Source organism: Oreochromis niloticus, linkage group LG8 (assembly GCF_001858045.2).
Source record: "Oreochromis niloticus isolate F11D_XX linkage group LG8, O_niloticus_UMD_NMBU, whole genome shotgun sequence".
In the NCBI taxonomy this organism is placed as follows: domain Eukaryota; kingdom Metazoa; phylum Chordata; class Actinopteri; order Cichliformes; family Cichlidae; genus Oreochromis; species Oreochromis niloticus.
Window position 1 is genome coordinate 29,915,025 of NC_031973.2, and position 15,564 is coordinate 29,930,588.

The following is a 15,564-nucleotide window of genomic DNA, read 5'->3' on the forward strand; positions in this document are numbered from 1 at the left end:
TTTGGACAAGCCAGCTTCATTCTGGAATAAGGTGCTGTGGACTGATGAAACTAAAATTGAGTTATTTGGGCATAACAAGGGGCGTTATGCATGGAGGAAAAAGAACACAGCATTCCAAAAAAAACCCACCTGCTACCTACAGTAAAATATGGTGGTGGTTCCATCATGCTGTGGGGCTATGTGGCCAGTGCAGGGACTGGGATCTTTCAACAAGACAACGACCCGAAACACTGCTCAAAATGCACTAAGGCATTCATGCAGAGGAACAAGTACAACGTTCTGGAATGGCCATCTCAGTCCCCAGACCTGAATATTATTGAAAATCTGTGGTGTGAGTTAGAGAGAGCTGTCCATGCTCGGAAGCCATCAAACCTGAATGAACTAGAGATGTTTTGTAAAGAGGAATGGTCCAAAATGCCTTCAACCACAATCCAGACTCTCATTGGAACCTACAGGAAGCGTTTAGAGGCTGTAATTTCTGCAAAAGCCGGATCTACTAAATATTGATTTAATTTCTTTTTTTGTGGTGCCCAAATTTATGCACCTGCTTGATTTTGTTTAAACAATTATTGCACACTTTCTGTAAATCCAATAAACTTCATTTCACTTCTCAAATATCACTGTGTGTGTCTCCTATATGATATATTTAACTGACATTTTTTATTGTAACAACCAACGATTTATACAGGAAAATAATGACTGTTAACAAGGTTGCCCAAACTTTTGCATCCCACTGTACATCTAGGTTAAAAAAAAATGCTACCCAAAATGCATTTCATGTTGCGTCTAGATTGAGTTAAAAACAGAATAAGATGATATGCAACTCTGTTCTGTAAACTTTTAATACACCTAATCTGTGCTGGCTAATCTCATATCAAATTTCTATGTAAACTTAGGGTATTTTCATACCTGCAGTATTGAGTCAGTTTAAATCAAACTCGGGTTAGTTTTCCTGCTTGATGCAATTCGTTTGTGCAGATCTGAACATAGTAACTGCTCTCGGGTGTGGACGAAAACAACCGCACAAAGGCCACCTCTTCCAAAGGGACTTGGTGGGCTTCCAAATGAACCCCAAAGTGGTTCCTTTGTGGTGTGAACGTGATATGACCTCGATCCGAACCAACTGCCACGTGAAGTTTTAGCTAAAAAACTTCCCGTGTGCACGTATCTTTTGTATTCTGGGATGCGGCAAAGTAATAGAGATGTGCAAGGGTCTGGTCAAATGAGACCAAAATTAAACTCTTTGATAATGTGCACCAGGTTTGGAGGTCAAAAGTTGCTGCATATCACCCCAAAAACACCATACCAGCAGAGAAGTTTACAGATGGGAAAAGACTCAGTTGGTTTCAGAGAAACAAAACAAACTGCTAGAATGGCCCATCAGTTACCTGACCTGAATCCAAGTGAACATGTACAGGGAGTGCAGAATTATTAGGCAAATGAGTATTTTGTCCACATCATCCTCTTCATGCATGTTGTCTTACTCCAAGCTGTATAGGCTCGAAAGCCTACTACCAATTAAGCATATTAGGTGATGTGCATCTCTGTAATGAGAAGGGGTGTGGTCTAATGACATCAACACCCTATATCAGGTGTGCATAATTATTAGGCAACTTCCTTTCCTTTGGCAAAATGGGTCAAAAGAAGGACTTGACAGGCTCAGAAAAGTCAAAAATAGTGAGATATCTTGCAGAGGGATGCAGCAGTCTTAAAATTGCAAAGCTTCTGAAGCGTGATCATCAAACAATCAAGCGTTTCATTCAAAATAGTCAACAGGGTCGCAAGAAGCGTGTGGAAAAACCAAGGCGCAAAATAACTGCCCATGAACTGAGAAAAGTCAAGCGTGCAGCTGCCAAGATTCCACTTGCCACCAGTTTGGCCATATTTCAGAGCTGCAACATCACTGGAGTGCCCAAAAGCACAAGGTGTGCAATACTCAGAGACATGGCCAAGGTAAAAAAGGCTGAAAGACGACCACCACTGAACAAGACACACAAGCTGAAACGTCAAGACTGGGCCAAGAAATATCTCAAGACTGATTTTTCTAAGGTTTTATGGACTGATGAAATGAGAGTGAGTCTTGATGGGCCAGATGGATGGGCCCGTGGCTGGATTGGTAAAGGGCAGAGAGCTCCAGTCCGACTCAGACGCCAGCAAGGTGGAGGTGGAGTACTGGTTTGGGCTGGTATCATCAAAGATGAGCTTGTGGGGCCTTTTCGGGTTGAGGATGGAGTCAAGCTCAACTCCCAGTCCTACTGCCAGTTTCTGGAAGACACCTTCTTCAAGCAGTGGTACAGGAAGAAGTCTGGATCCTTCAAGAAAAACATGATTTTCATGCAGGACAATGCTCCATCACACGCGTCCAAGTACTCCACAGCGTGGCTGGCAAGAAAGGGTATAAAAGAAGAAAAACTAATGACATGGCCTCCTTGTTCACCTGATCTGAACCCCATTGAGAACCTGTGGTCCATCATCAAATGTGAGATTTACAAGGAGGGAAAACAGTACACCTCTCTGAACAGTGTCTGGGAGGCTGTGGTTGCTGCTGCACGCAATGTTGATGGTGAACAGATCAAAACACTGACAGAATCCATGGATGGCAGGCTTTTGAGTGTCCTTGCAAAGAAAGGTGGCTATATTGGTCGCTGATTTGTTTTTGTTTTGTTTTTGAATGTCAGAAATGTATATTTGTGAATGTGGAGATGTTATATTGGTTTCACTGGTAAAAATAAATAATTGAAATGGGTATATATTTGTTTTTTGTTAAGTTGCCTAATAATTATGCACAGTAATAGTCACCTGCACACACAGATATCCCCCTAAAATAGCTAAAACTAAAAACAAACTAAAAACTACTTCCAAAACCATTCAGCTTTGATATTAATGAGTTTTTTGGGTTCATTGAGAACATGGTTGTTGTTCAATAATAAAATTATTCTTCAAAAATACAACTTGCCTAATAATTCTGCACTCCCTGTATGAAGTAAAGCTCAGAGTGGATAGAAGAGAGCCTTCGGGATTTGAAGAACCTTTGTGTGGAAGAATGGGTCAAAACACAGCCAAGCAACCTATCCATATAGGGGGGTCACCAACAAAGGCTTTTGTATGAAATGTTAAATGCATTTCAGTAGGTCTGTTCAATACTTTTCCCTGTGTCATTTTTCATTCTTACACATAATTTATGGAAACCTATGTTTTGATTTCTGTCCATGTTTGGATTGGATGGGTTGTTACTGAAATCTAGTGAGAATTTCGTGTCAATAGCCCCTTTAAAAATATATTAGAACATATACTTTGCAAATTGGTGACGGTATCAGATTGATACCAAAGTTTGAAGCACCACTCCGAGCTGCCATAAAGGTGGAAATATAGTACATTGACATAATAGACATGCACAATAATTATAGATTCACCCTGAACATCCACTCCATTTTGGCCAATTAACACTGACCTATGAATCATTCAAGCATAAAACACCACCTAATGCAAGGGATGAACCAGTGTTGTCTCTCCACATAATGGACAGTGCAGCAAAGAACAGATTCTAAATTATATCTTTTGGATACAATAATTACAGTTATTGCTTCCAAGGATGGCACAACCAGTTATTATTAAGTTAAGGCCAATAACTAGGTAGGTTTGGATAGCTTTTTCCCTTAGTAACTAAGGTTATCTTTGTCTAATACATTTAAACTTGGTTGATGATCTGAAACATGTAAGTGTGATAAAATTGCAAAAACCACTACAAAATCATGAATGGGCAAAATACTTTCTCACAGCACTGTTAAAATATTTTTGAGGAGGTGGACCTTATGCAGTTTCAAATTGCACGTATTTAGGCACATGGGTACGACTTCTATACTACAGTGTGTGTGTGTGTGTAACTCTTCTGTGTGGATATTTGGAACTGTTTTTTAATTCTTAAAGTAGTGACCAAACAATGCTTCCCTGAGCCAGCACTTTATAGAGATTAAAAAGCCTAGAACTCTTATTGTCACTGATAGCTATTTTGTCAGGAAGCTTTTTGTTCTGTAACTGTGTGTTTATATAATCTGTACTTTTGTTTTGCATGTAGGTTCTATGTTGTGTGGACAAGCAGGGTATTCTTTCGTGGCCAAATCCCAGTCCGGAGACTGTGCTGTTCTTTAGTGGAAGAGTGGAACCATCACACAACAGTCAGGATGACCTCAGAGACAACATGTCTGTTAACTCATACTGCCAAATGGAGATGGATGATGACAGGGATGAGGTTTGTTTGTTCTCTTAGGCAAAGCTTTTAGCCCCCAAAAATTAATTTTAGAGTTTAAAAAAAACAACAACAAAAAACAAGAAACCTTTTATTGTCTGGTAGGCCCAGGAGGCAGAGGCTCTGCTTTGTCTGCAGAAAGAGCCCCCCCCTCAGCCGGGAGTGGGGCCAGATCCCAGCGAGACGTCGCATGAAACAGCACTCTCATCTGACACTCTCCAGATTCAGCAGCACTGCCAGCCTGTACCCACTTGCACTAAACACCACTCTGGATCGAATGTGAGCTTCAGCCATGACACTGAGGGAGGCGAGGATGCCCAGACACCGGTACAAACTGTAACTGAAATTTCTAATATAGAGCTGTTTAAAAAAAATTAATACATAAAAAAAAAAAAAAAGATGGTGAGAATGTTATAGTTAGGCCCATTAATGCTGTAATTTTGGGTTGTCTGAGATGTAAATGTTGTATTAAAATTTGTTTTCGTCATTTTGAATTTTCACTGCTGCTGCTATGGCCTACATATTTAAGCAAACCAATAAGAAATTACTTAAAATGACAGGGAACTAACCAGCACAGTACAAATAAAGTGTTCAAGTTTTTCTGATGTTTTTTTGCCTCTCTTATCTCAAGGATTTTTCACTGGGCTGTCCTGAAGTGGAGGCTGATGACTTTGTGTGTGACTACCACCTGGAGATGCTGAGCCTGTCACAAGACCAGCAGAACCCTGCCAGCATCCAGTTTGATGACCAATCCTGGCAGTGCCACCTGCCCTCCCTAAAGCCACTGGGCCTGAACATCATGCTAAACCTCTGCAACGCCAGTGTCACCAAGCAGCTCTGTCGCTTCTCTGACCATCTATCAAACCTGGCTCTGCAGGAGAGCCACGGCACGGTGCTGCCAGTATATGTTCCATGGGGGCTCTGTGAGCTTTCCAGACTTATAGGTGAGCATGTCAGAACTGATTCTTATATAAACTAAACTAAATGACTTCCCTGAATCTTTTGGTTATATCCAACAGCCTGTGGGCCGCTATTTAACACAATGTATAAGTTACAGGTTACACGCTGATATTAACCTGTTTAACAATGGTTATCCTGTGGCACAGAGGATTTTACAGATCCTCTACGCCCAGCTTATTTAAGCGACAGCCTACGGGCCACATGTGGAAAGAAATGCAGCATAATGTAGATGGTTAAACGCAACACTCTTAGTAGCCTAGTAATATCCAGACCACAATGGAGTACATTGTTGTAAACATATTTCTACAAATGAAACAAGTAGTCTATGATGTGACAACAACATGCCTTTATCAACCCAAAAGGAAAAATGAAAACCACTGATTTAACCCTGCCGTGTCTGACAAGTACAGCCAGGGTTTATTTTTTATTTTACCACTAAATCTAAATGTTGAATCTGTGTGTTTAATTTTTAATGAGTGTGTGGTTTAATTATATAGGCTAAATTATTATGTAGGTAAAGTGCAAACTGGTCCCAGCAGTAATCGAAGCATTAGGAGCTGTAATGCTGAAACCAGATGAGTGGCTCAGGCAGATTCAAGGCACAACATCAGAGCTGAAAACGTGTGTAGAACCCTCAAACTCCCCCACCTCTGGTAGAGGACCCAAGCTTGAGGAACACACACAAATTACACGGCAGGGGTTAAAAGAGAGATTTTATACAAACTAGAAAAGTTTGCATTTCCTGCGAAAATGCTATGTGGATGCTGTAAAGCTGAAGCTGTCTGCTGAAAACAGCAGAAAATAGCTGAAGAAGCTGAAGTCAGTATTTGAAAAGTAGTTGAACTTGTAATAATTTTACAGAAGCATAACAACTTAGAAAAAAGGTAATAACTTAGCAGAAACGCAATAACTTAGAAGAAACATAACAAGGCAGAAATATATTCAGCAGAAATGTTAAGATTTAGCACAAACATAACAACTTGGAAGGAATGGTGTAACAGTATAACTTAATATACAGTATGATAATAGTATAATTTAGAAATAGAAACTCTTAGTAGAACTTAGTAGAAATGCAATATAGTAGCAGAAATACTATAATTTACCAGAAAAGTAATAACTGAAGCAAAAATATTGGAAAAGGAAAATGACCACCTGAAAAAAACTGAACAAGGTGAAGTTCCCTCAAAACTACATGTTGTTCAACTATGAAAAAATGGTATAAATTTTAAAAAAGCTAGAAAGAACAGCCAGCAGATACACACAATTACAAATATGGACACATATACACACACACATATGGCCACAAAGACACAGACAAACACAGACAGGGGCCTGTTTCGATCTATGTCAGTCAATGAGTCTGATTCTATTAAATTTGAATACATTAAAGAGATTCTAGTCCAAAAAAAAGGGTCTCATACACACACACACACACACACAGAGCATAAAGTGAACAGAACAGGGGCTGTTAATAGTTTCCTGTATGTTTCTGTGTCAGTCAAACAATCTGGAGCTGCTCGATTTGAATCCACCAATCAGAGAGGCTGTGTACTTTTTCCTGCTGAAACAGCTGCACCTGCTCAAGCCAGCCCTTACACAGACACAGAGATACACAGGCTTTCTGCAGTGTATTCCGCTTGAACAAATGGCCATAATTTCCTAACCGTAGAGGCTAGAACGGTCATTCTTTGACAAAATGAATGTAAAATGGCCAGCTGAAAAAAAGCTGAACATGGTTAGGTTCCCTCAAATCTACTTGTTGTTCAACTGTGAAAAATTGGCAGAAATTAAACAAACAAAAACAAGAAAGAACAGCCAGCAGATACACACAATTACAAATATGGACACATATGGAAACGAATAGTTATGTCTATAACTTCTGTTCCCTTTCAGTCGATTCACTCGGTACAACACATAAGTATGGGATATCACGCCCTCGCGTGTCCTGGCTGAAGAAACCTTTATTCACGCCTTTAAGGCAGATGACGTGTGATGACATGCACACGGCCCCGCCTGTAGATATAGCCGCTGTCATCACAGTCATCCCTCAGTTCGATAGCCGCTCTTCACCGAGCCAAACTGCTCAGTGGGGCCACCTTGTGTTGTACATCGTTCCTCTCCTTCAGGGAACAGAAGTTATACACATAACTATTCGTTCCCTTTCAGTCGATTCACTCGGTACAACACATAAGTATGGGACATTGTTACGACCCGGCTCAAAATGACCATAACCAGAGCGGGATGTCATGCGACTTCCCACGCCCAAACAGACACAGCCACAGCATTGGACTTTTAACAATAATTTATTCACACTAATGGCACAATGGGGGAGTGTATACTTTCGGGGTGAGCCAAGATAAGATAAGATAAGATAACCTTTATTAGTCCCACACGTGGGAAATTTGTTTTGTCACAGCAGGAAGTGGACAGTGCAAAAGTTGTGAAGGAAAAATTAGAATAAAACTAGAAAGCGAAAATTTCAGAAGAAATTTTATGTGTGCCTATGCCGCTGCTAATCACTGTAGTTTGCCATTCATACGGCTACAGAGAGCAAAACTCAGAAGAGCAGCCATTCTCCACCATGAACTATGGTAAAAACAAACACCGCTCACGCTTCACAGATGACAGCTTACAGTTTTGTGTAAAGATGAAGTTACTTTGTACAGCGCCGATTTGCAGACGCTGTGCACACAGGTTCATGAGCAGAAGTCCCATTGTACCACGGCAGACCCGACAATTTTTGCATGAACACACTTTGAAGCATTACATTATAGACCACTTTTCACACATGCATTCACTTTTTGTTTTTTGTTATTTTTACACAGTGTTCTGAATTATGAACAATGGTCTACAGCCAATCCTGTGTATTATTATACAAACTTTGGTTGTGAGATTCAGATAACTATTTAATAAAAGCTAAATATTTTATATGAGAGTAAGAAAGAAAAGTATATCTTTGTGTCCACCTTTCTCTGTTAATGCCCTAGCTCCCCCCCCCCCCCCCTAAAAGCTTTGCTAGATCCGCCCCTGCACAGTTACCAGCTGTCAGCTACACAAAAAAGGAGCTTGGTCTTTGTCTCTCAGAAACAACTCATAACTTCCCTTCAACTCATTCATGTCACCTAAAGTGTAAACCTGTTTCTCCATCACCAGTTCAGCTCTGATGATTCAGTAAGGACATCTCCTGATTTCATCTTCATGCTCCAGCAAACATCAGCTGATACTAGAAATTAAAATCAAAAGAATTCTAACAACAGCTGATCAAGCTTAAACGTGCTGCTGTTGTTTAGCGCGATAAATAAGAGCGAACAGCCGATCATTGATCAGTTTCATGATTGACGTTTCAACACGCGAGAGAATGACAGGGGAGGCTTCGTAACGACAGAATAAATCATAATGTTTTCTCTGAATGTGGGACGATTCCGTTTGTACAGCACGGCAACTCTATGAACTAACCCTAATGAATAAAATAAAGTCCAACGTCAGTAACTTAGTGCGCACACAGCTGTATATAAACTCCCATGGCATTACGATTGTAAAAGGTCAACGAAAATAAATTACACCTAAACTCGGTTTATATCTGACCCAAATAGAGTGCAGTTCATAACTTCTTACCTGAAATTCAGTTCACCTCACGCTCCTGCCTTCGGTTTCCAGCATCATCGGCCCATATAAACGAAAAATAAGTCCAGCTAAAACACATACTGTCGGCGAGCGACCGGGTGCTGACACGAGTTTCACCCGCCTCAATATAAGCCAAGCCTGGGTGCTTTTTCACGAAGGGTCGCTAGCGGCGCGAGCTAACTATGCTAGCGGCGCTAGCTAGCTAGCCGGCTATCAGCAACACATAAGAGAACTGCTGCTACATAAACTACACCTAAACTCGGTTTATATCTGACCCAAATAGAGTGCAGGTCATAACTTCTTACCTGAAATTCAGTTCACCTCACGCTCCTGCCTTCGCTTTCCCTGATCCACGATTGACCTCCGCGTTAGCAAACACCGGTCGATCGGCGGTCGCGGCATGTCCTTTCTGTCATACACCGGTGGATAGCTGCCCACTGTTGTAGCTCCGCATTATAGCACCACCAAACAACTCGGTTATTTTTTCCACATCCAGCTGTAACTCCGATTCTGTGCGAGCATTTGCGAGAGACCGGGGAGGTGAAAGGAGAGAGAGAGTCCCCTCGCTGTCCATTTGCAGCCAAGTGCGGCAGCTAGCTAGGTAGCCGGCTAGCTGTCAGGCAGGACCGAGGTCGTCAGAGCATTGTCGCTAATATGGGATGTCTTGATAAAACAAGCAGATATTTGAAGTTTACACACCTACATTCTCGCCTGAAAATATCTTAAAAGTTTATTTTGTGACCTAGAAACACTAATAAAAGACATATAAAACGAAGTGGTGGCCGCCATTGTTTAACTCGGCAGAGGTGTGCTATGAATTGTGGGATATGGAGTTTTCCACCAAGCATAGAAGCCATTGTGTTTACCGTAACTATTCAATGGTTCGCACAACCTTAAAACCTCCAATGGTTCCTGAAAGCAGCGAGGCTGTGCGCGCCATTGATATTGTCGTCATTACGGTATCCAAATAAGGGTAGACAGGCTGTACCACTCCCGGCATACCACTAGAGAGAGCCAACACACCACAAATGAAGTTTGAAATTTGTTTCAATGGGACCAAAAGATGGCGCCAACACACCACAAATGAAGTCTGTTTATTTGGCGACAAAAGATGAATTGGCCTAAATTTGCACTAAAATATTAATATTTAAAAAACTATAAAAGTCATAAACACCAAAAGTCATGACATAATAGTCCATCTCCAGCCGCACAAAATGATCTAACATATGTAGCCCTAATGTCAAAACTGTTCGGCAGAGGAGCGCGGGAAAATTTTCACTAAAATATTAATATTTAAAAAACTATAAAATTCATAAACACCAAAAGTCATAGCAATAATAAGAATAATAAATCCGACGAATAGTAATATGTGTGCCTCTTGGCATAGGCACACATAATAAGATAAGAATAAATACAGTACACAACTGTACAGAATAGAATAAAATAAAATACTATATACAGTAGAATAAAATAGAATAAAATATACAATAAAAAAAAAATAGAATACAAATGCTTTATACAACTGAGTAAAAATACAACGATGCCAGAAAGGATTATTGCACATTAGTATTATTGCACATGTGTGGATGTGTGTGTTAGATCAGTCAAAGTCTTTATTGTGGAGTCTGACAGCAGTGGGGAGGAAAGACCTGCGAAATCTCTCCGTCCCACACCGTGGGTGCCGCAGTCTCCCACTGAAGGAGCTGCTCAGTGCTGTCACAGTCTCATGCATGGGGTGGGAGATGTTGTCCATCAGGGATGACAGCTTAGCCACCATTCTCCTGTCACTCACCACCTCCACTGGGTCCAGAGGGCATCCTAGAACAGAGCTGGCCCTTCGGATCAGCCTGTTCAGTCTCTTCCTGTCCCCAGCAGAGATGCTGCCACCCCAGCAGACCACACCATAAAAGATGGCTGAGGCCACCACAGAGTCATAGAAGGTCTTCAGGAGTGGGCCCTCCACTCCAAACGACCTGAGTCTCCGCAGCAGGTACAGCCTGCTCTGCCCTTTCCTGTAGAGGGCGTCTGAGTTATGAGTCCAGTCCAGTTTGCTGTTCAGATGAACACCAAGGTACCTGTAGCTGTCCACAGCCTCGATGTCCATACCTTGGATGTTCAGTGGTTGCAGTGGAGGATGTTTGTGCCTGCGGAAGTCTACCACCAGCTCCTTGGTTTTACTGGCATTGATCTGGAGGTAGTTCAGCTGGCACCAGTCCACAAAGTCCTGAGTCAGTCCTCTGTACTCCTTGTCGTCCCCATCAGTGATGAGGCCGACTATTGCAGAGTCATCAGAGAACTTCTGCAGGAAGCACTGGGTGGAGTTGTGGGAGAAGTCTGCAGTGTAGATGGTGAAGAGGAACGGAGCCAGAACCGTTCCCTGTGGGGCCCCCGTACTGCAGACGACCCTGTCCAACACACAGCCCTGAGTCCTCACATACTGTGGTCGGTCGGTGAGGTAGTCCAGAATCCAGGTAGTGAGGTGATGGTCCACTCCAGAGTTCTCCAGCTTGTCCTCCAGAACCGAGGGAAGAATAGTGTTGAAGGCACTGGAGAAATCAAAGAACATGATTCTCACAGTGCTCCCAGCGGTCTCCAGGTGAGAGAGGGAGCGATGTAGGAGGTGAATGACGGCATCATCCGCTCCAATGCCAGGCTGGTAGGCAAACTGAAGTGGGTCCAGTGATGAGCTCACAAGGCGCCGAAGCTGAGCCAGGACCAACCGCTCCAGGGTCTTCATCAGGTGGGATGTCAGAGCCACCAGCCTGTAGCTGTTGAGGTCCTTGGGGCGTGAAGTCTTTGGCACTGGTACAACACAGGAGGTTTTCCAGAGCTGTGGGACTCTCCCCAGCCTTAGGCTCAGGTTGAAGAGGTGCTCCATCACACCACACAGTTGGTCCGCGCAGGACCTGACGACCCTCGAGCTGATGCCATCTGGACCCGCTGCCTTCTTGGCTTTAATCCTCCTCAGTTCCCTCCTAACCTGGGTGGTTGAGAGAGACAGGCTGGAGCCTTGTGTTGAGTGTGTATTGGATGCTGTTGTTGGGGGTGGGGAGGAGTGAGCAGGGTGAATAGAGGAGGTGTGAAGTGTCTGAGGTGTCAGAGGTGCAACAGCAGCAGTGGGGGTGGGTGAGTCTGCAGCCGATGTTGGAGACTACCTCATGGCTGAATCAAATCTGTTGAAGAAATGATTCAGTTCATTTGCCCACCTCACATCCCTCCCAGGCAGAGAGTTCTGATGTTTGTGGCCTGAGATGGTTCTGAGGCCTCTCCAGACTTCACCAACGTTATTTTGCTGAAGCTGGTTCTCCATCTTCTGCCTGTAGCTGTCCTTCCCATTCCTTATCAGTCTCCTCAACTCTCTCTGCACCCTTTTCAACTCCTCTTTGTCTTTGGATTTGAAGGCCCTCCTCTTCTGCTTGAGGACAGCTTTGATTTCTGGGGTAATCCAAGGTTTGTTGTTGGAGAAACACCGTACAGTCCTGGTAGGTACGGTGTTATCCACACAGAAATTAATATAGTCAGTAATGCATATAGTAAGGCTGTCGATGTCCTCTCCGTGGTCGTCACAGATCACCTCCCACACAGTGGACTCAAAACAATCCTTAAGAGCCTCCTCGCTCTCCTCCGACCATCTCTGTACTGTGCGGGTGGCTGGTGGCTCCCTGCGCACTAAGGGCTCATACACAGGGACAAGGGGCGATCGTGGCTCAAGAGTTGGGAGTTCGCCTTGTAATCGGAAGGTTGCCGGTTCGAGCCCCAGCTTGGACAGTCTCGGTCGTTGTGTCCTTGGGCAAGACACTTCACCCGTTGCCTACTGGTGGTGGTCAGAGGGCCCGGTGGCGCCAGTGTTCGGCAGCCTCGCCTCTGTCAGTGCGCCCCAGGGTGGCTGTGGCTACTATGTAGCTTGCCATCACCAGTGTGTGAATGTGTGTGTGAATGGGTGGATGTCTGGATATGTAAAGCGCTTTGGGGTCCTTAGGGACTAGAAAGCGCTATATAAATACAGGCCATTTACCATTCAAGGTGCACCAGGTTGTGATCAGATCTGCCCAGGGGAGGGAGAGGTGATGAACTGTATGCCTCTTCAGCATTGGCATACAGTAAGTCCAGTGTTTTATTGTCTCTGGTTGGGCAGGTCACATACTGGGTGAAGGTGGGCAGCGTGGAGTCCAGTGAGGCATGATTGAAGTCCCCTGATATTACGAGAAGGGCTCTCGGAGATTGTGTTTGCAGTCTGCTGACCACTGAGTGGAGAGAGTCACAGGCTGTATCCGCGTTGGCCGAGGGGGGGACATACGCTGTTATCGCGATAACATGCGAGAATTCCCGGGGCAGGTAGTACGGACGCATGCTAACGGCTAACAGCTCAATGTCTCTGCTGCAGAGTTGTTCTTTTACAGTGATGTGCCCAGGGTTACACCATCTGTCATTCACAAACACTGCCAGTCCCCTTCCTTTCCTCTTACCGCTGTCTCTCGTCCTGTCCGCTCGCAGCAGCTGGAATCCCGGTAGTGTCACGCTCGTGTCCGGAGTTAGCGGTGTTAGCCACGACTCCGTTAGCATCATGATGCTACATTGCCGGTACTCCCTCTGTGACCAGGTTAGCGACGTGAGCTCATCCATCTTATTGGGCAAAGATCTTACATTTCCAATAATTACAGAAGGAAGAGATGGTCGATAACGTCTCCTTCTCGGGCGACGGCGCTCCTTCCCAGCACGACACCCCCGTCTTTTCCTCCTCAGCTCGCTGGGAATGTCGGGTCTGTCCGCCGGCAGTACCACTGCGGGACGCAGCGCTAACAGCTGATCCTTACTGTAAACAAAGGATCCCTGCTCTGGGTCCCCAGACACGGGTGAAAAAAGTAGAAAAAAACTAAGAAAAACGACCAGAACTAGCACAAAACGGTAGAACATGGTTGCACAGTCTAATTACTAATACGTTAGTTATAAAAAATTACGAGAAGAAAAAGATAAGAAAGAAAGAAACTCAGAATGAGCAAAGCTGCTGTAACAGGCTGCCGCACACGGGGGGCGCCGGAAGTCAGAATAGAATAGAAGGCCAACACAACAAACAAAACTCAACCTAGGCTTCGGTTCCCCTCTGACCTGTTCACGGAAAAGAAAACAAAGAAATAACACAGACTGACCTCCCTGGTCTAAAAACACAGGAGAAAAGAAGGTATCCCAAAATAATCAGCAGCTCACCCCTACTTACTCCGCACCTCACACACATGCCCGACTTTTTAACTAAGAGACTATAGCTCCGGCCGCTCCGTCTGGAACAAAGGCAAGTGCATGGGAAGTCTGCCACACATCCCCAGATCCTTCAGACGCCCTTTTGTAGTTCACGTCCACCGCAGGAACCAGTCACATCAGGCCGTTCATTAGGTCCACCAATCACAGCCGAGCCCCTGCACAGGTGAATTTACATACACACATCAAGAAACAGACAAACCAACAGCACACGTAACAGACATATATACACACCCCGCAGAGCAGCCACCGAACTGAAATTGGACCACCACATCCTTAGTGAGTGGTAGATCCAGCAGAAAGGACAGTATGAGCTACCGAAGGGGTTGTAATGTCTAACCGATAAAACCGCACAAAAGTGTGCGGTGATGCCCAACTAGCTGCCGCACAAATAGCAGCTACAGGCACCCCTTTAAAAAGAGCCCATGAGGTTGCCATCCCCCTGGTGGAATGAGCTCTCACCCCGTGGAGCAAAGCAAGACCTCTGGTGCCGTATGCCAGTGAGATAGCTTCTATAATCCAGTGGGACAGCCTCTGTTTGGACAGAGCCCTACCTCTATTTGGATTAGCGAAGCAGACAAACAGCTGATCACATAAGCGCACATTCTGAGTGCGCTCAATGTAGGTGCGTAGCACACGCACTGGACAAAGAGAATGCATCCTCCTCTGCTCCACAGATGCAAAAGGAGGGGAGCAAAAGCTCAGCAACTCAAACTCCATTGAGCTATAAGATGCAGGCATGATCTTGGGAAAATAGGCAGCATTTGGACGCAATACAACCTTGTGGCCATCAGGAGAAAACTGTGTGCAGGAGGGATGCACAGACAGCGCATGAAGGTCACCCACTCGCTGTGCCGAAGCCAAAGCGAGAAGTAATGCAGTCTTATATGAAAGAAATTTCATATCGACAGACTCATTGGGTTCAAACGGGGGGGTACAAAGGGCCTCCAGCACCAAAGACAAGTCCCAAGCAGGGACACTGGACTTAAGCACAGGTCTCAGCTGGCGAACCCCTTTCAGAAAACGTATGGCAAGGGGATGTGCACCTGGTGTCACCCCGTCAAAGCCAATATGACAAGCAGATATAGCTGCTAAATAAACCTTAATTGTCAAAAATGAAAGGCCCTCATCCAGCAGCTCCTGCAGGAATGTCAAAACATCCACAATAGAGCACTGAAATGGGAGAGTGTGGCGGTCCTGGCACCATTGCTCGAAGGCTCGCAATTTGTAAGCGTACAAGCCTCTAGTAGATGAGGCCCTAGCGCTCTGAATTGTGGCTATCACACTAGGTGGCAAACCCTTAGCAATCAAGTTTAACCTCTCAGCAGGTAAGCATGAAGGCGCCACAGATCCGGGCCCGGATGAACCACTTCTCTTCCTGCCTGCGAGAGGAAGTCCCTGCGGAGAGGAAGCTGCCAAGGACTCGCTGCTAGCAGGCTGATTATCTCTGCTTACCACGACCTTGTGGGCCACCAAGGGGC

General features: G+C 44.5%; 2 protein-coding genes across 8 annotated transcripts in view; both read left to right on the forward strand.

Moving 5' to 3' along the window:
• LOC100707149 (carbonic anhydrase-related protein 10) overlaps positions 1-15,564 on the forward strand; it is a 1,009,504-nt gene that overhangs the window by 535,837 nt on the left and 458,103 nt on the right. The window lies entirely within an intron of this gene.
• The window catches only part of tmem94 (transmembrane protein 94), a 58,465-nt gene that overhangs the window by 16,926 nt on the left and 25,975 nt on the right, over positions 1-15,564 (forward strand). For 4 of the 5 annotated variants that reach the window (XM_005465316.4, XM_005465317.4, XM_005465320.4 and 1 more), the window contains 3 exons: positions 4,076-4,249; positions 4,352-4,582; positions 4,878-5,190. In XM_005465316.4, coding sequence (XP_005465373.1) covers positions 4,076-4,249; positions 4,352-4,582; positions 4,878-5,190 — 718 coding nt within the window. The remainder of the gene's footprint in view (positions 1-4,075; positions 4,250-4,351; positions 4,583-4,877; positions 5,191-15,564) is intronic. The other variant, XM_005465318.4, reaches the window with a different exon arrangement.